Source organism: Mytilus galloprovincialis, chromosome 2 (assembly GCF_965363235.1).
Source record: "Mytilus galloprovincialis chromosome 2, xbMytGall1.hap1.1, whole genome shotgun sequence".
Classification (NCBI taxonomy): Eukaryota; Metazoa; Mollusca; class Bivalvia; order Mytilida; family Mytilidae; genus Mytilus; species Mytilus galloprovincialis.
In genome coordinates, this window is record NC_134839.1 from 110,125,486 (window position 1) to 110,147,924 (window position 22,439).

A 22,439-nucleotide genomic window follows, 5' to 3' on the forward strand; every position below is an offset into this window, starting at 1 on the left:
AGATTTGACAATTTTCAGACAAAATTTAGTTGTTTTTTTTTGCCAACTTTATGTGCTTTCTATACAAATATTCACCCATATCGAAAGAAATTAACCAGTAATATTTCAGATAATATAAAAGATAAATGCATTTTTTTTTTAAAGTTTTGGTTGTTGTTCAACTTGCACAGGTTGCATGCAAAATTTGAGAAAAACTTGCGACATAGCCCATTTACTGTTCATTGACCTTAACTGACATGACAATAGCCATAATGAAATAAAGATATACATCCTAACATGATTCTCAGATTTATCAAATTGAAATAGTGATAGTTAAATTAAATTATCATATATGATATATTTTTTGTAAATATAAGATTTTCTTTTACCTAAAAAAATACCTATACTGTGGGTATATAAAACTTTGTAATGTGATTCTTGTTTGACATGTGTGAATTTTTTTAAAACTTATTTTTTCTAAATTCTCAATAAAAACTACATTGGTTTCATGGATACATACTATAGTTATCTAAATATCTTTTTAATGAGGAAAAGAACACCCAACAAAATCACTGAATTATTTAACCTTATATCAGAAATATATTTATTTTTATAATTTCGTATACATTATGTAAAAAATGTATAAAAAGGAATGGAAAGATAAAGAAATAAAATAAAATCATTATTCTGATTAGTGGTGAAGTATAAAGTAATACCTCCTGCTCGAGGCAAACTCATTTAAAATATCTCACCTGGTCAGAGAGTATTAAATTCTAATTAACATTCATTCAAAATTACAACATCCTGTTTAACTTAAATCGCAAGACCTTTTGGCATTTTAAACGATTGTCATACAAGTTAGAGATTTAGCTAGCTTTTTTCTACATAAGAAAATGCCTGTACCAAGTCAAGAATATGTCAGTTGTACTCCATTCGCTGGATGTGTTTGATGTGTTTGAGCTTTTCGTTTTTAAATTTCATTAGAAACTTCCAGTTTTATTTTCGATCTATGAATTTGACTGTCCATCTGGTATCTTTGCCCTTCTTTGGTGAAATACAATAGATAAATAGACACATTACGGTCTAGGTTGGTTAATACTTGGTTGAGTAGGATTCAGACTAGGTCGAGCATAGTTCAAACACGTATAAAATGGTAAAGTACTGGCTAACTTAATGTCGAGTACAGGTTTAGACTGTTAAGTATGGTTTAGGTTGTCCCATTGGCACTCATACCACATCTTCCTATATCTAGTTAAGACTACAGTCGAAATTATCAAGTACATTTCAGACCAATACAGATTGGTCAATTAAAAGTCAATACAGTTGAGTACAGATATAGGCAATTTCAGACTTTTACTGGTGTGTAGTGTTTAGCTAGCTACATAAACAGGTTTAATACACATTTTCTACGAAAGGAAATGCCTGAACCAGGTCAGTAATATGACAGTAGTTGTCCATTCGTTTGATGTCTTTGAGATATAGATTTTGCCATTAGATACTTTTTTCTACAAATAGTGTTTTGATATGCTTATATAAAATCGGTACTAATTCTAAAAGATGAAGATTGTGACCTTATTGTGGAGATTAATCATACATACCCATTATATAATATCTGAGATATAAAGAAAAATATATTACTTGTATTGTTTTGTGCATAGCGGGTAGACTTCTTTCTTAGTAATGACTAATTTATTGATTGACATGAAAACCTTAATATCACTCTGTTAACAAGCAACCCATTTGACAAACACTCTGGCGTTACTTTCTGTTCCTGCGATCCAACTGACCATTTATCTGATATCTCTATATCTTAATTCGATCGGACAATCTTAAAGTAGACTGAAAGGTTTCAATCGAACTTTCGCAAAACATTAACTTCGCTGTATTCTGATAACCCTTTCGGAAATTGGAAACCGCATGGAATATCTCATAAATTTTTAGTTTGAACATACACAATGAGTATAATATAGATGTTCTGATATTTCAAAGTTTCAAAATGTATTAGTATACACCCATTGTTCGATCAAGAACATCTGGACTTACATATCTTTGAATTTCATCAAATTCACGATTCATAACATTTAACTATTATCAATACTTTAAACTATTAGAACATAAGCGGAGGTCTTCCTTCTATATAATAACCAATTCAACGAATATGACAAAAGAAAAATAAGAGAACATGTACCGAACTAAAGAAAGTACAGGTTTAAATGATGATGTCTTCGATTATTGATTAGCTACAGTAGCCATTTTCTACATCAGAAGAAGTTTTTTTTATATATATATATTTTGCTAAATAGATCGAGGCAAACTCATTTAAAATATCTCACCTGGTCAGAGAGTATTAAATTCTAATTAACATTCATTCAAAATTTGCAACATCCTGTTTAACTTAAATCGCAAGACCTTTTGGCATTTTAAACGATTGTCATACAAGTTAGAGATTTAGCTAGCTAAAAACAGGTTCTATCCACTTTTTTCTACATAAGAAAATGCCTGTACCAAGTCAAGAATATGACAGTTGTACTCCATTCGCTGGATGTGTTTGATGTGTTTGAACTTTTCGTTTTTAAATTTCATTAGAAACTTCCAGTTTTATTTTCGATCTATGAATTTGACTGTCCCTCTGGTATCTTTGCCCCTCTTTGATGAAATACCATAGATAAATAGACACATTACGGTCTAGGTTGGTTAATACTTGGTTGAGTAGGATTCAGACTAGGTCGAGCATAGTTCAAACACGTATAAAATGGTAAAGTACTGGCCAACTTAATGTCGAGTACAGGTTCAGACTGGTAAGTATGGTTTTGGTTGTCCCATTGGCACTCATATCACATCTTCCTATATCTAGTTAAGACTACAGTCGAAATTATCAAGTACATTTCAGACCAATACAGATTGGTCAATTAAAAGTCAATACAGTCGAGTACAGATATAGGCAATTTCAGACTTTTACTGGTGTGTAGTGTTTAGCTAGCTACATAAACAGGTTTAATACACATTTTCTACGAAAGGAAATGCCTGAACCAGGTCAGTAATATGACAGTAGTTGTCCATTCGTTTGATGTCTTTGAGATATAGATTTTGCCATTAGATACTTTTTTCTACAAATAGTGTTTTGATATGCTTATATAAAATCGGTACTGATTCTAAAAGATGAAGATTGTGACCTTATTGTGGAGATTAATCATACATACCCATTATATAATATCTGAGATATAAAGAAAAATATATTACTTGTATTGTGTTGTGCATAGCGGGGATACTTCTTTTTTAGGTATGACTAATTCATTGATTGACATGAAAAACCTTAATATCACTCTGATATCACTCTGTTAACAAGCAACCCATTTGACAAACACTCTGGCGTTACTTTCTGTTCCTGCAATCCAACTGACCATTTATCTGATATCTCTATATCTTAATTCGATCGGACAATCTTAAAGTAGACTGAAAGGTTTCAATCGAACTTTCGCAAAACATTAACTTCGCTGTATTCTGATAACCCTTTCGGAAATTGGAAACCGCATGGAATATCTCATAAATTTTTAGTTTGAACATACAAAATGAGTATAATATAGATGTTCTGATATTTCAAAGTTTCAAAATGTATTAGTATACACCCATTGTTCGATCAAGAACATCTAGACTTACATATCTTTGAATTTCATCAAATTCACGATCCATAACATTTAACTATTATCAAAACTTTAAACTATTAGAACATAAGCGGAAGTCTTCCTTCTATATAATAACCAATTCAACGAATATGACAAAAGAAAAATAAGAGAACATGGATGTCTTCGATTATTGATTAGCTACAGTAGCCATTTTCTACATCAGAAGAAGTTTTTTTTTTTATATAAATATATTTTGCTAAATGGTAAGTCCATTGAAATGCTAATATTCAGATTTATACATTGTAGTGTATCTTAATTTTAATTTTGAAATACATTGAATGTATTTATTAACTTATTCTAATCATGAACCCATAGATAGGAGGTTTTTGTTTCAGTTACTGTTACAATAACATTTTTTGAACGTATGTTGGTCCGGTCAAACTTTCAGATATTTGAAATCAAGGCGACAGAAGTTCACAGCAGTTTATCGATTCTTAAACTGATATTTTGATTTATCAAAATAAATAATTGTCTGCTTTACTTTCAACATGAATGTTTGAATGATCACAAATATAACAATAATTTCAAAGAAACCATTCAAAGGAAATGACTAATGCTCACGATTAAATAACTCTTTAAAGTCTTATTTCAAAAGTAAGATAAAGGAATCGATAAAATTGCTACAAAACAGAAAACACATTGATTTAACAGTACTAGTGTAGTCTATCAATCGGGCCTATGAAACAAAAAAAAGTGAAATCACAAGTACTTTTACTTGAATAAGGTATAAAAAACTAGCAAATTTGAGCAAAGCTATTATTAAATGTTGCAAGAGTTTTTATTCGCTAACTATAAACTAATTTTTTTAAATGTTGGTTTTATGCATAAAATGATACCCAAAAATATCATTTGATTATGATCATCTTCACCTGGTGTCATGGAATCTTTATTCATATTGTATATTCATTTGTTGTATATTACGTCGATAGATATAAAGATGTCGCGCATTTTTGTATGTTCTCTACCTAAATTATAGGAGGAGTAAAAAAAGGTAATTTTAGATTCAATTACAAATTTTAAAATACAAAAAGAAGTATATGCGTATTAGTACTGATTTGGCATAAGCTCAACCTGATACTACATCAATTGCACTAAACATTAATTATTACAATAGAACCAATTTTACTGCACAAGATGATCTTCATTGTTCAGTAGTTGTCGTTTGTTGATGTGGTTCATAATTATTTCTCTTTTCTCGTTTCTCGTTTTTTTTTAATAGATTAGATAGTTTTTTTGTGTCTGTTGAATGGTTTAACACATGTCATTGTTGGGACTCTTTATAGCTTGCTGTTCGGTGTGAGCCAGTGCTCGTCTTGAAAACCGTACTGTGACCATTAATGGTTTACTTTTACAAATTCTGACTTGGATGTGAGAGTAAACATGATATTTTAATGGAATATTTTCAACCAATCTTTTAGAACGCTTTAAAATAGGCATAGGAACGCATACATTTGTTTTTAGGTTTTTGAATATCACGACAAGGAGGGTACATAAGCTTTTCGTTGCGAAATTTTGTTCTTTGATATATTTGATTTGGGTTTCTAGTCGTTTTGAACACCCTTGTTGAATCTTAGGTAAACGACAATCACGTCTGTCGTACCAGATAATAATCATGGTTTAATCTAAAGTTTGTTTTCGACACAAGTTAATTTCACTGCAAATAGACGTTGAAAGATAAATTATTCATTCTAACTAAGAATTAATACTTTTCCCAGCGTTACCTCCCAACCATGGGGCAGTGCTGTAACAGAACATAAGGTAGCAGTTTGGTTTCCCATTTTGGCCCAGGTGGATTTTCCAAATATGAAAGTTATTGTGTAATAAAATTCATTTTGAGACAGCTGAGTACTAGTTTAGCCTACAAAGATGGTTTATAAGATCATCAAGATGTTTTATGGGCTATTTTCTACTTGAGTCTCCGTATTTGCATAGCTAGACCGGCCATCGGTCCGGAAATCAATGTAATGTTTACAAACACTTTTTTTTCTACACGAAGTTTTTGACATGATTTTATAAAAAAAATGAGACGAAAGACATATGATTTTCATCGAATTTATTGAAAGATATATGTAAACATTTTCAGAAAAGGTATGACTGCAAGCGATTGAAATTCTACTTTTGGTCAAATTTTAGGAAAATGTGTGACATCTTTCCCCCCTTTTTGCAATATTTTATAACAAATAAATGCAGGTTGTTGTAATGAATGCACCTAAAAGTAATTATATTATACCATTTTATATACTGGATATAAAATCTATGAAAGATTCTGATTACATACATATGCACATATAGGACACAAACAGTAAGCATAATATTGCAAGAAAGCAATGGAAAGGGGGTGGTAATATTTAGGAGAGAAAATTAAATATTTTTTCCTTACTGTTTATTGCTACGTAAAAACATTTACATACAGACAAAAGACATATATTGAACACCGGTATACTACTGTTGCCTTTATATATATTCATAAAAATTGCAACATAGATAGTAGTACTTATGCAGACTCATCACAACTAAAAGACAATCCGTGGTTCTCAGATTGTCATTGATGTCACAATATTTTGTAGATGATTTTTATATTTTAGCAACATGATGATAAAGATATGCGTATATTATTTGCTGATATGGCTTCTGTACATAAATATTGTTATGTGTGGGTAAGTGAAATACTATTTATTTACATGTATTTTTTTAGTGTATGGAAAGTGATGGGGACTAAGTTATAACTTTCCATACACAATTTGTTAGTGTTTCGATTACTCGTTAGCAATTCTGCTTATCTGAATGAGCTCTGTCGTAACACCACCTATTCGATTTCATATAGGATTTGACTTTAAATACTATATTTTGTCTTTATCAAACCACATCGTCTTTTTGTCGAAAAATGATAGCTATGTATGTCTGTTCCAAAATATGTATGTTCTTAACACATTTGTTTGAGATAATTTGTTCCTTCCGGTTTGAAAAAAAATATCACTTCTGGTATAAGTTTATAGTTAACATCACACACCTTAACTAAGTAGGAAATGTAGCTATTTCTAGTTAACCAAGTTCATTTCGGGTTGGCTTTTTCGAGGTCACATAAACTTCAACAGAATGCAATAAGTCTTATGGCTTTAACATGTATATATATGAAGTTTTTTTAAAGCAAAGGTTAAAATATAGAACGTCAAATTTACCTATGAACTTGAACTCAATTTCAAGGTCATAAACCAAGGACCTCAAATCATTAGACCCTAGATCTATATTATATATTTTTTAATAACTTATATCACCATACGCGTAATTTTTAATATAAGAGTTGAGCAACTACCTTTTAATATCAAAGAACCCAATACACCAACATGTCGCAACGCAACTAATAATTTAGTAAAAAAAAGGTTTAGATATCTTATACATTTTTTAAAATGAATTGATAGTAAGCTAAAATCAAAATTTAGGACAGTACCTAGACTTTTCACCTTGACATCATTTCTTTTTATTTGACTAGGGACCTCATAAACAGTAATACACAAAAACTAGGATAACTCCAACAGGAGTAAGCGAGTGCGTCTATAGAGCAAACGTATCATATAAAAAAGTAAAATCACAAAAAATACTGATCTCCGAGGAAAATTCAAAAAGAAAAGTCTCTAATCGAATGGCAAAATCAAAATCTCAAACACACCAAACGAATGGTAAACAACTGTAATGTTCCTGAATTAGAACATGCATTTTTATATGTAGGAAATGGTGGATAAAACCTAGTTTTCAAGCTAGCTAAACATATCACTTGTATGACTTGTCGAATCAAATTGCATTATATTGACAACGATTTGTGAACAAAACAAACAGACATTATAGTTCAAAATGTCAAAAATAGGAATTATGTTATAATCCTAATCACTATAAAAACAAACAAATATGTAACAAAGAAGCACAAGACAATAACAATCAAAACCAAGGAGTAAACAAAAACATAAAACCACAGGACATTTACATCAACAGTTATAAACAATAAATAAGAAACAGCACGAACTCCACTAAAAACCGGAAGTGAAATCAGGTGCTCCGGATGGCATACAGTCCAAACATATTAGCAAAATTTAAAGACGAAAATACACAAATTTACCAATCATACAAAAACACAATGAAGGGATGTATAAGTACCGAGCCAATTCAAATTGATACCAATAAAACAGATTTAACTCGGTGTTAGCCAAGGCTCCGTGTTGAAGGCCGTACCTTGACCTATAATTGTTTTCTTTTATAAATTGTTATTTGGATGGAGAGTTGTCTCATTGGCACTCATACTTCATCTTCCTATACCTATTAACAGTAAAAGTAAAACCACAACAAATAAGGTATAGTATAACACGTTATTAAGATGATGAATAACGTCAGTTCCCATAATATATACTTCAGGACCATCGGGTAATATTTGTGAAGGTCTTGATACCTTCTAATTATTTTTTCATGATGAAATGAAGACATTCTTTGACATACCCTTGGTTCATCAGCTTTCTGCTCAGACCCTTGTGACGTTTTAAAGTATGAGTAGAAAATGCAAGGTCTTGAATACCAGATAAGTTGGGAAATGTATATCTGATGTGCAGGTGAATTGGTAAATTGCTACTAAGGTGTATGTCACGGAGAGACGCACAGTTCGTTCCCATAGGAATGCCGACAATTTTTTGAAAAAGGTCTACCTCCATATTCAACAAATAGGTTTTTAATAAGACATCCTGTATAACGATCACTTGTTTCTCTGTGTAGCATGTTTTATCTTTTTAATATTGGGGAATATTCCACCAGCAGTAAAGTTTCTTCTACGAACTATCGACTTGGTTGTAGTAAAAAGTTATATCACAACAAGAATGTGTCCCAAGTACACGGATGCCCCACTCGCACTATCATTTTCTATGTTCAGTAGACCGTGAAATTAGGGTCAAAACTTTAATTTGGAATTAAAATTAGAAAGATCATATCATAGGGAACATGTGTACTAAGTTTCAAGTTGATTAGACTTCAACTTCTTCAAAAACTACCTTGACCAAAAACTTTAACCTGAAGCGAACAGACGCACCACGGACGAACGGAGGCACATACCAGAAAACATAATGCCCCTCTACTATCGTAGGTGGGGCATAAAAATACTAAACTTCGATGAAAATTTATAAAGGAAAGTCCCTTATCAAATGGCAAAGGTCAAAAGCTCAAACACATCAAACGAATGGATATCAATTAACAACCGTTATAATCCTGAGTTCGTACAAAACCTACATCACCCGACATGCAGTTTCTCGCATAATCAAAAGAAATAATCGGAAAAAGACATGAAAGATGTGGCAATTGTACAATATATCTGCTGTAACCGAAATTGTGACATTTTTTACTTTTATGTATGTTTGTATTGCACACACATTGTTGTCAATATAAAGGAATGATATACGACTGTCATACAAGTGATAAGTTTAGCTATCTATAAAAACCAGGTTTAATCCACTGTTTTCAATATTCAGAAATGTCTGTGCTTAGTCAGAAATTTGACAATTGTTGTCCGTTCGCTTGATGTGTTTGAGTTTCTGATTTTGCCGTTTGATAAAGGTCTTTCCGTTTTGAATTTTCTTGAAGTTCCTTATTTTTATAATTTATTTTTTGAATAGTTGATTTTCGGTTAATTGAAAATGTCTTACAAGGGATTGAAGCATAAATAGCGTCCCTAATTTATTTGAAATTAAGCCTATTCTTTTATTGTAATAATGACACCAATATTATATTTTTCAGATTGTGCACATATTATAGACGAGAATCATATACGAAGAAATGTTACTTGATTCAACGGTGTACGCATTATCGGTATGTATATTTCCACTATTATCAAATGACGTAGGCTAAGCATCTTTTTTTTAACATTTAAAGCAAAATATATTGCAATACAACCTTAATGAACTATCAATGTTTTTGTTTATGTTTCATGCGATACGCATGCATACGGGTTATATATCTCCCATGGCACTTGATACGATATTCATTGGGTTGTTTGTCCTATCATGATTTCTTTGATAGAGAGTTGCTGTTTACAAGAAAGCTATTAAACCAATAGTTCTAAATGGTGAAGTTGAAATCATTCCTTTGTAAATTTTACGGACGCCATCACGAGTTGGTTAACCGCTATGGAATAACCGTTTCATATATGATATCGGATATGTTCCGTAAATCGTACCAACAATTCCCTTACCTTTTCAACATTGTGACCTACCGAATCAGACTATTCACCTCGTTTTTAATAACATGAGCAACACGATGGGTGCCAAATGTGGGATTCCGGAGCACCTGAGAATACCCCCCGTTTTTGATAGGGTTCGTGTTGCTTAGTCTTTAGTTTTCTTTTTTTTTTGTCTTATGTACTATATATTATTTGTCTGTTTGTCTTTTTTTTTTAGCCATGACGGTGTCAGTTTATTTTCGATCTATGAGTTTGACTGTCCCTCTGGTATTTTTCGCTTCTCTTTTGAAGACTACTAAAACGTAAAAATATTGGTGTTATGTTATCATTCGTACTTTGGACTTTTTCTGTCAGCTTCTAGAAACCCATCTTACCTTGGATGATTCAACAAAAGTCCTCAGTGATATTTCAAATTTTGTTTTAATTTAACAGTTTGTTAGATGTGTCTTGGTGATGTTCGTTCCTCTTGTTTTTGATTTTTAGCCAGATATTCGGAATCCTCCGGTGTAATCCATGTAGTGACATTCATAAATGTCCCCGCTAACCTTTATTTTTCTTTTTATTATATTATTACAACGTCACCACAACGTCACTGCCAGACGTTCAACAATTTGTAAATCTTATACCGCATAAAAAGCCATAAAATCAGTCGAAAAGGGCTTAACTCATCAAATCGGTACAATGTACGTAAACAAACATATAAAGTGCCGATCTGACAGTACTCACAGATACTGTACGCTGGTTCAAAGCTAGACTTGCAACAATTCCCTTTCTAATATTTCTCTCTTACTAATTTATATGTTTACTGATAAGTGCCAGCCTACTGATTGCCCTTGGAGAAAGCCTTCCTCCTGCAGATGTCAGTATAATTGTAATCTCCTAGTTATAGCAGTAAAATTATTAAAGGGGCAAAATTGAAAATATAATAATAATTAGGAAGGGACATGTAGCAAGTCTAGTTCAAACCCATTAACAACTAATTTAAAATCATGTTTCTAAGACTAAAATGTTAATTATTACACATCCAGCATCCAATGGATTTAGATAAAAGACGTTTTTAACAGTCCGAGAAAATATGACCGTTTGCAATACTGAGATAAAGGTATGGGTTGTCTAATTGTTGAAATACCGAAATATTCCGTATGGAGTTGTCTCATTGTTAAAATTCTGGATCTATGAAGAAGTTTATACTTGATGTTTTTTCAGGCTTTTGTGGTTTTTTGTTTGAATTGTTTCACATTTTTCATATCGGGGCTTTTAAGCTGACTAGCATTAACAATAATTTTCACCATTTATACAATGTAGATATACATTATACTTTAAAAAAAACCAATCGATTTGTTATTAAACAAATAACTATAATGTTTTCAATTTATATAAACAATTCACAGTCCAAGAAGTTATACCGCATGTTGAGCTGGGTATTCAGACATCACTCGAGATTGTATACATGGTAAGTGTCCTCCAATTTAATTATTGACAAGTGTAGTTTACCAATTTTCAAATCGCTAAAATCTACTCAGACATATCAGGGTTTAAAACACAAACAAAAATAACAAGGGGATCGCGTTAATTTAAAGATGAGCGAGAATTGGTGCTGCAACAGGGTACATATCAAACCAGTAAAAATGAAAATAAGTAGTTGGAGTATAATTGTTAATGAGGCGATTCTACATCAAAGACGAAAGAACATACAAGTTAAGAACTATTGGTCACCGTACGGTCGTCAGCAATGAGATATACCAATACCATATAGTCAGAAATGGACAATGTAGTTCTTAATTGATGAATATTATTCGATCATTCCAAATCGGTCTTACATTTAGTCGAAATTATTCAAAGTAGTTGGTACCATAAATTAGTCCGTACAGTTGCCCCTAATTACCTACATCTAATCATTGGAACTTTATGGATAATTGTCTCATTTTCAATCATACGACATATCGTTATTTCTATGTATGCTGTCTGAACTATTCTCCGCAAAAATGTTAAACAGTGTCGACTCTGCTGAATTGTACGCGACAATAAACCGACATTTAGAGTGATGCTATGGGTATTAACAAACATTTGCCTAATAAAGATGACGTGATATTTTTTTCTTATTAATTTATAAACTTTCAGTTAATTACCTCTAAAACATGAATCTGTTTGTACCAAAAATTGTGTTTTTGTCACCTTCCAACCTCAGAATTTAATTCACCAATGCAAATAATGTATTCATTGCTTATTTACGAATTCTGCATTATCAAATGTTAAGAATTTTAAGAGATTTACTTAAATAAACACTTTATAGATTTTTTTTTATCTTTATAGATTTTATGTAGATAAAAACTTTGTTTTAGATAATGATTAAGGATAATAAAATTTAAAATATAGTTTCATTTTTAAATTCTTGGAAATTGTACCTGTAATTTCATATCTTACTCCGATTCATATTTATGTTTTGCTTTCAATAAGTAGCTGACAATTTTACAACACTTGTTTAATAATTGTTTAGTCACCACAGTTAGAATAGCAGGAAAACCATTGTCAATAAATACGTAGAAAGATTATACAATTTACAAATTTATTTGTTTTGAAATAAAAATATATACATTTTCGCATTCGTCCCATCATTAAGTCACAATTGCATTTTGTTAAGAAATGATAATAATGCAAAGATAGGAGTTTGACACCAACAAATAAGTTTAACCCAGCCATATTCTGTATGTGACTGGCCCTGTACACAGCCTGTAAGTCAGGTGGTATCGTTTGTTGCTATTCAGAATTCTTCTTCTTTTTTCATATATAAAAAATTAAAAATATATCAAATAAGGAAATAATAAATAAGGTATTTAATAGAAAATCAATAGTATACCCTTTTCTTATCCAGATTTTTTTTAAACTTTGCAATTGTGCACTTCCGATTCTAGTGTCTATAATGAGTTTCTTTATATCTCTTTTAATTAGCTGCTTACAATGATGGTTTAGAACTAAGGGTTCCATAAGGTTAAATTAAATTCAACTCATTGTACGTTTTTACGAATGCAATCATGATTTGGTTGACTGTTATCAAATATCACGTGTCTCAAATAACCACAAATATGTTCAAATTGTCGTTGCTACACTCTTGTCAGCATACACTAAAAGAAGATATGCAGTTGTTTTTATTTCGGCTAGAGAGTAGTTATGTTAAGCCACCTTCTGTTATATTTATAATTTACATCTAGAAATATAATTTTGTTTTAAGCTATTTGTAATGGACAACCTACACCCCGTGGAGGATGCTCTCAAGAATATACTACAGATGCAATATACTATAAAGGAGGAGGAAGTAGAAATCAAGGAGGAGGGACGTGTATATCTCCTGATGTTTGTGCTGACTGTCAGGATGGATTTTACAACAATGGTGCACTATGTACAAGTAAGAACATGTTTAGATATCTATACATCTGTTCCACGAAAGGACATTGGTGGGACATAGCAAGATGTAATTAGTTTTTAAATCAGTGAGAGCGAATTGTTATATTTCCGGCGTGATATAAGAAGAGATGTCGATGTCGTTTAACAATTCTTGTACTAATTTTTACTGAAAACAAGTTAGGGGTAAAATTTAATGCCATTATTGATAATTTTTTCATGATAATGTTTTTTACATTAATGATGTTCTGTTGCGTTATTGGCTTGCAGTCTCAATATTTAAGCTATGGACTCAGGTAAACGTTTACCATAACTGTAATGAAACTATATCGCCAATTATTCAACGAAATTGCATATTGACTTTGCAAAACGGAATCCTGGCTGAGATCAAAGGACAAACAATGAAATGGAAATGAGACATCCTAACACTACTTCAAACCATTGACTTATCATACTAACCTTCAACAGACATAAGCAAGAACTGAAACATAAAAACTATATAATTCACTTTCAACTTGTACAATAATTTTTAGTATGCAATTCGTTATAAAATAAAACAAAAGCATTGGAACCAGGTTTAATTCACAATTTTCAGCATGAGGAAATGTCTATACCCAGTCGGGAATATGAAAATTGTTTTCCTTTCGTTGGATGAGTTTGACCTTATGATTTCCCTAATTTTACAAATTTCCCTTGCAGTTAGGTATTTATGTTAATTTACATTTTTTGATAAACACTATAGAATTTTTATCCATGACCACAAAATAAAAGTGTTTCTGTATCATTTGTTTGAGCATATGAGTGGTTTTGGCAGTGGTTATGGCACAACATTTTTTGCTTTTAACATTAACATTTAGAAATGGCACGCCCCCTTTTGAATTTACATGAAAGAAAATATTGACCGCTAGCTTTTGGACGCTATTTAAGTGTTTGACCTAGCAAAAGTTGAATCTCATGAACCGTTCCTGCTTATAAAGATGTGTCTTAAACAGCTTCAGTTAGATCTCTTGACAAATATTCTGTTAAAATTACTTCAGGTGCTCCAATGGAGCAGATCTTCAGAATCAATAATTACATCTAACATGCCTAAGGTATTTCAAGGTCAGTTTAGGCATTATCCCAACAACGATTTCTGATAATCTCCGTTTCGTTTTCATGGTTAGATATTCCGCTGAGATCTGTTGGCCAGACGGCACACGCTTCCTGGCACGTATGATTGGTGTTTCAACATTAGTGCCATCCTAATTGTCAATCAGGTCAATTTCTTTTGTACTACGAGAATTGTCACTTGGGCCAATTTCTAGTCTACTATGAGAATTGTCACTAGGGCCAATTTGTATTGTACTATGAGAATTGTTACTGAGGCCAATTTTTATTATTCTATCAGAATTCTCACCAGGGCCAACTTCTATTGTACTATCAGAATTAACTGAGTGCATGTATCAATTACTTTATGTTCTCATCTGGGTATTGTTGTATTTTGTGTATAAGGTTTTTTATGTGGTCATTAAATTAGAATTCTATTTGGTGTATCAATGCTGTATTATAACTTTAATTATTGTACAAGTTATAAATCAATTTAGTCAAATATTGTACATATTGTTATTTGTACAACACCCCTAGTTTTTTTGGTTGGGTTCGTGTTGTTTATTCTTTAGTTTTCTATGTTGTGTCATATGTTCTATTGTTTGTCTGTTTGTCCTTTTCATTTTTAACCATGGCGTTGTTCGTTTATTTTCGATTTATGAATTTGATTGTCCGTCTGGTATCTTTCGTCTCTCTTGTACAAGCCCTTATTTTGTACATATTGTAATTTGTACAAGCACATTTTGTACAAAGTCAAAATGATAACCTGATCACAATAAAAACATGATTTTTTTTTATGAAAGATATGTTTTTAAACAGGTGTTGAGTAATATGCACAGCCGTATATATAAAAAAAAAGATGTGGTATGAGTGCCGATGAGATAACTGTCCACAAGATACCAAAATGACACAGAAAGTAACAGCTTCAGGTCACCGTACGGCCTTCAACAATGAGCAAAGCCCATACCGCAAAGACAGCTATAAAAGGCCCCAAAATGACAATGTAAAACAATTCATTCAAACGAGAAAACTAGCGGCCTTATTTTTCAAAACTATTTAGGATTAATTTAAACTGCAATTTATACATTTCGAACTCAATTTTAGCACGCAGAAAAAATCAATGTTAGTCTATGAATACTTTATTCAGAAACTAACGTATATAAAACTAGAGGCTCTAAAGAGCCTGTGTCGCTCACCTTGGTCTATGTGAATATTAAACAAAGGAAGCAGATGGATTCATGACAAATTTGTGTTTTGATGATGGTGATGTGTTTGTACATCTTACTTTGCTAAACAGTCTTGCTGCTTACAATTATCTCTATCTATAATGAACTTGGCCCAGTAGTTTCAGTGTAAAATGTTAATAAAAATTTCCAAATTTTATGAAAATTGTTAAAAATTGACTGTAAAGAACATTACCTCCTTAGGGGGTCAATTGACCATTTCGGTCATATTGACTTATTTGTAAATCTTACTTTGCTGAACATTATTGCTGTTTACAGTTTATCTCTATCTATAACAATATTCATGATAATAATCAAAAACAGCAAAGTTTCCTTAAAATTACCGATTCAGGTGCAGTAACCCAACAACAGTTGTCCGATTCATCTGAAAATTTCAGGGTAGATAGATCTTGACCTGATAAACAATTTAACTTCTTGTCAGATTTTCTCAAAATGCTTTGGTTTTTGAGTTATAAGCCAAAAACTGCATTTTACCGCTATGTTCTATTTTTAGCCATGGCCGCCATCTTGATTTGATGGTCGGGTCACCGGACACATTTTTCAAACTAAATACCACAAAGATGATTGTGGCCAAGTTTGGATCAATTTGGTCCAGTAGTCTCAGAGAAGAAGATTTTTGTATAAGATAACTACGTTTTACGAAAAATGGTTAAAAATTGACTACAAAGGGCAATAACTCCTAAAGGGGCCAACTGACCATTTCGGTCATGTTGACTTATTTGTAAATCTTACTTTGCTGAACATTAATGCTGTTTTCAGTTTATCTCTATCTAAAATAATATTCAAGATAATAACCAAAAACAGCAAAATGTCCTTAAAGTTACCAATTCAGGGGCAGTAACCCAACAACGGGTTGTCCGATTCATCTGAAAATTTCAGGGCAGATAGATCTTGACCTGATAAACAATTTAACTTCTGTCAGATTTGCTCAAAATGATTTGGTTTTTGAGTTATAAGCCCAAACCTGCATTTTACCCCTATGTTCTATTTTTAGCCATGGCCGCCATCTTGATTTGATGGTCGGGTCACCGGACACATTTTTCAAACTAAATACCACAAAGATAATTGTGGCCAAGTTTGGATCAATTTGGCCCAGTAGTCTCAGAGAAGAAGATTTTTTAATAAGATAACTAAGATTTACGAAAAATGGTTAAAAATTGACTATAAAGGGCAATAACTCCTAAAGGGGTCAACTGACCATTTCGGTCATGTTCACTTATTTGTAAATCTTACTTTGCTGAACATTAATGCTGTTTTCAGTTTATCTCTATCTAAAATAATATTCAAGATCATAACCAAAAACAGCAAAATGTCCTTAAAGTTACCAATTCAGGGGCAGTTACCCAACAACGGGTTGTCCGATTCATCTGAAAATTTCAGGGCAGATAGATCTTGACCTGATAAACAATTTAACTTTCTCGTCAGATTTGCTCTAAATGCTTTGGTTTTTGAGTTATAAGCCAAAAACTGCATTTTACCCCTATGTTCTATTTTTAGCCATGACCGCCATCTTGATTTGATGGTCGGGTCACCGGACACATTTTTTAAATAAGATACCCAAATGATGATTGTGGCCAAGTTTGGTTTAATTTGGCCCAGTAGTTTCAGAGAAGAAGATTTTTGTAAAAGTAAACGACGACGGACGACGGACGACGGACGACGACGGACACCGGACGCCGGACGCCGGACGCAAAGTGATGAGAAAAGCTTACTTGGCCCTTTGGGCCAGGTGAGCTAAAAAACAGAATATACAATGACTTCAGGGTTGGTTCTGATTCATTTACATTTAACAAATTGAAGTAATACATTTTTTGATAAAGGAATACTGTTTAGTATGAAATAAGTAAAGGTAAAATACTTTTCCAATGAGAAAAATGTCCAGAAGACTCCAAAATGACGTGAATTTAAGCAACTATAAAACTCCATACGACCTTCAACAATAATTTAAGCCATTTCTAGATAATAAGTAACAAAGAGCACGACATTATAGGAACGTTTGACCTACAATGTTAAACCATTCAACAAGGTGATCAACGTTGTATTTTATGTACAAAACTATGAAGAAAACATTCGCGAGTATGGTCTTCAGGAAACGATGATAGTCCGTTGGAAGGGTACGATAAATCGCAGACTCGTCCTAAGAGAGACCCGTATCTCTTGCAGGTAAAATACATCCTTGTAGATTTCGAAAAAAAGAGTAGGCTAATGCCGCTACAAGGCAGCACTCGCACCCGCAAAGTGGAAAGGGATTACTATAAGTTGCAATAACTTGTTTCCCAATCCACTATTAATAAATATGTTTAAACGAAACAAATAAAGAAAATACTTATCTGATCAAACCGCTGAATACCTAGCATATATACAATTTGGTTAGGTTTAATATATTTGTGAGTGTTCACCCATACCATAAATTTTGCATATTGTTGAAACAGCAAAACATTAGAAAAGCTTTAAAACTAGTTGAAAGGATTAACTAATCAGATAGATAAAGCACAACAAAAAATTACAAAAGACACATATCATCGATCTAAGAGTACTCGAATATACTGAAAGCTTGTTCAAAATTAATAAAGGCAACAGTGGTATAACCCGAATAATTCAGTCGTTATATTCCGCTGATCTACGAAGGCTACATTAACGCCTGAACGTCTTCCTCAATCAAGACCGTCAACCGGAAAATTCACACCGCTTTGCAATATGGGAATTTTGATTTAAATTGGCAGCTAAAGAAGGAGTAGTTCCGGATGTTAATTGATGATAAATGATGTAAACTGATGTTAATTGATGTTAATTAATTATTATCGGATTTGTGTTAATTGAACACACGTGTTTGGTAAGACAATTTCAAGAGAGTTGCGCAGACTCATATCCTGATCGCCGCTGATTGGCTCTCTCTCACAGAGAGCAGGCGACGCGGCCAATGATCACAAGGAGTTCAAGCCCTCGTGTGGGAGAAAATCGGACACGGAAAGGGCTTGAATTATTCGAGTTAACAGTGGTATAACGCTTTGCAAAAGAAAATAAACCGAATGAGAGGAAACAAATCCGGGTTAAAAACACATCAACTATACGAGGAAATCCACGGAACAACAGAAACACAATAGTAACTAATAAAAATAAGGGCTTACATAGAATAGTGTTATTTGATAAAATTTATATCAGAAATTAAGAAAGATTGTCAATAAGCAAACTAACTATCCAAGCCTTCTACCAAAACCAATAACAAAAACTACAGAATGTATCCAATATGACGTGGATGTGATTTTCACTCTACTTTTTTTTTTTATCATATTCAAATAAAGAAATGATCACTAACTCCAAGCGATACGATGATATACACCCCAAATTCCTTTTTGGTAATTTGTCATGAGCATCCACAGAAAATGTTGTTTTTCAGGTTAACTGTTTATTATGATTCCGGGACAAATTAAAGTATCTGTTAAATTCCTTCGCTTGTCCACAGTTTTGAATATTAACATCCCTCTATCATTTGTACCGTGACTGGCGACATGTTATCGCAGTCTATGATATATAATTACCAGAATTGTCGTTTGTTTTAATTGTATAAAAACCAATTGTAGTTTTATTTCGATTGTTTTATTTTGTTTGAGTGTGGTTTATAACCGCGGTTGATGCTAGCATAGTGGGAACGGATGATCTGTCAACACGACTTTCTGTTGTTCATGCAACTCGCTAAGTATTCGTGTTTTGTCTTAATTTATTGATTTTTAATTGTTTTCAACAAATTTATGCATCAATAAAAGAGGGACAAAAGATACCAGAGGGACAGTTAAACTCATAAATCGAAAATAAACTGACAACGCAATGGCTTAAAATGAAAAAAATAAACAAACAATAGTACACATGACACAACATAGAAAACATAAGAATAAGCAACACGAACCCCACCAAAAAACTAGGGGTGATCTCAGGTGCTCTGGAAGGGTAAGCAGATCCTGCTCCACATGTGGCACCCGTTGTGTTGCTCTTGTTATAACAAATCCGGTAAATAATCTAATTCGGTAGGTCACATTCATGAAAGGGAAGGGGATTATAGTTACGACGTAATCAACATATCCGATATCATATGTGAAGCGGTTATTCCACAACGGTCAACCAGATAGTGATGGCGTCCGTAAAATTTACGAAGGGTACGGGTTTGTTTTAATTGGATTATGTAGAAATATAAAAAGTAACAGATTAAATTAATCAAGCATCGACATGAAACATTATCTCAATTATATATATATGTGTAAAAAACAAGTTAAGACAAAAGTTAGCTACATGTATTAGAAATTGTTGAAATGAAATTACATGATTGTAAAGATCTAAGTTATTAAAATGGTCAAGTGGAAATTGTACCGTTTATGGAATTAAAGTTTTGACATTTGAATTTGACCTTCTTTGTTCAATTGTTAACGTGGACAATGTACTGTTAATGCTATGAAAGTTGTTCATGCTTTGTACATTGATAAATTGTTTTGTTTTGACAACTTCATTTTCTTTTTTTTCTTTTTTTTTAAGTACTATTCATGTTTATTTGTTTTGCTGAGTTTTTCATTTTATGTTTTAATAACAACTTGTGAAATTGGTTTGTTTAGTGAACAATCAGATGCTTAACACCTTGCACCTTTTATTTATTTAGGGCTTTTTATAACAGAAACCTCAACATATGAAAAGATCACAAAGAAAACAAAGATATAATTTTGTAATTCAAAGGAAAAAATATTCATAACAGAACAAGAAACAGCAGTATTGAAACACGCAACATAAAATGACTTGAGTAGATCGGACTAAAGAATAAGATACAAGAAAGACTTCACCATTTAACATTACAGTGATATGCTAAGAGATGCTTCAATATGATAAGGGTTATTGTTATTTTACATAAACTTAAAAAATAAATGTTATAATATGTTTTTATTTGTGAATATTTTTCTTGTATATTTCCTGATTAAAGTTTGTTTATACTTCGATTATCCCTTTAAATACAATATTCTACTTAGATAAGTGACTCCAAAGAAGTGAATTGTCATCATTTTTTTAAAGTGAAATTGATGAACAGAGGATGCATTTAAATTTGAAGTCAGGATGCTTTTCAAATTTGAAAATTTAAATACGTTCGTGTTATTGCTGTAACTTTATTCTACTGATTATATATAGATATAGGAAGATGTGGTGTGAGTGCATGTATATTGAAATTAGGTATTACATGTTTTCAATCTAAGTTTTTCGTCACATCTATCTATATTTTATTATTTGACGTACAATATTTCATAGATATGCTTGAAAAGAGAAACCATAAAATTGAGAAAGGAAATGGGGAATGTGCCAAAGAGACAACAACCCGACCATAGAAAAAATCAACAGCAGAAGGTCACCAGCAGTTCTTCAATGTAGCGAGAAATTGACCATGTTACATTATTTTATATATAATTCAAGTCATTTGAAAAAAAAAAAATATTTGTCATGAGACATGATCAGACGTGGATAGCATCAATGATTTTTTTTTATGAATAAAATTATTATTTCAATACTTATGACATTAAAAACAGCGATTAAAAAGTTTAAACCTGGGAAAATGTTGATGATAGTAATTTTGCATTATACTACTGGATTGTATTTGTATTTATTTGTAATTTATTTTTTATTTTTTATATTATTTGCGTTAAAAATAGGAAACACAGAATGTAAGCATGTACATAATCTTGTTTATGGAGATAACTTTTATTACTAGTGAGAAGTTAAGCAAGCTATACAGTATTTTGATCCACAATGTTTTACTTTAAGAAATGCCTGAATCAGGTCAAATATGTAAAAGTTGTGTTCTGACATTTGATTAAGATTATTCCATTTTCAATTATCTTTGGAGATTGGTATTTTGGTATTTTACGTTGTTTTCTTTATCCCTTAATGTCTTGCTCCAAAACAAAATTAGATTAGGCCGATATGGGAGTCTCGGGATGATACCAGGGCCAATATGGAAAAGGGCATCTTATAATCTATACTTAGTACGGTGCAAACATTGTTTTATAGCTGTCAATTATTATTAAAACAAACCAATAGCTATTCTGAACAGGTAAGTAGACGTTCTAAAAAGACTGTACTCGAAGTTACGACAAAGAACTTGATATACTTTATAAACACGTGATTTCAAACGGACTCCGGCAATTTAGGGAAAAGTGGGTGAAGTTTCACGCGTGAATTTTGGCTGACAAGAAACCAAGGAAAAACTTAATGATGCCATTGGTTGCCTGAATGTATTGTCACCTAAAGGAATGTGTATATGTTGATACAATCTACCATCGCTATCAATTACCTGTATATTTTTTTTTATCACATATTTGTTACGAATACGTCAGGTTTTGCATATGTAATAACCTCAAAATTGTATGGGGCAAAAAAGAGGTTATTGGTTATTGTGCCCTGATTCCAAATGATGTGACGTCATTGCATCCTAAACAACACTTTTGTGATAACATCTTTAAGTTTCATTAAATTGTTATAATTGAATTGATTTCCTTCTTCTCTGCAGAACTTAAAGCCACGAAGCCGATATTGGAGTCCCGGGGTGATACCAGGGCAAATATGAAAAAGGGCATGCTATAATCTATATATATTCAATAAACGTTTAACTAATATCAAAATTATTTATATTGTTATGAATGATTTTTCAATTGCAGTTTGCCCTCATATAGCTAACTGTAACCACAGAAGATGTAGCAATCCTGCAGATAATTACTGTGAATGGTGTCAATACGAGATAGTTGATAAACAGTACTGGAGGGCATATACACGACATAAGGATGGTCATATGAAGGAGTGTAGAAGTAAGTTATA

The 22,439-nt window shown here is 32.1% G+C and overlaps 1 protein-coding gene across 2 annotated transcripts in view; it reads left to right on the forward strand.

Moving 5' to 3' along the window:
- Positions 1-22,439, forward strand: part of LOC143065356 (uncharacterized) — a 158,966-nt gene that overhangs the window by 84,109 nt on the left and 52,418 nt on the right. The window contains exons 1-5 of one of the 2 annotated variants that reach the window (XM_076238888.1): positions 6,254-6,319; positions 9,429-9,500; positions 11,262-11,323; positions 13,100-13,273; positions 22,283-22,429. In XM_076238888.1, the coding sequence (XP_076095003.1) occupies positions 22,414-22,429 (16 nt within the window). In that variant the 5' untranslated portion in view covers positions 6,254-6,319; positions 9,429-9,500; positions 11,262-11,323; positions 13,100-13,273; positions 22,283-22,413. Of the gene's footprint in view, positions 1-6,253; positions 6,320-9,428; positions 9,501-11,261; positions 11,324-13,099; positions 13,274-22,282; positions 22,430-22,439 lie in introns of those variants that run through there. The other variant, XM_076238887.1, reaches the window with a different exon arrangement.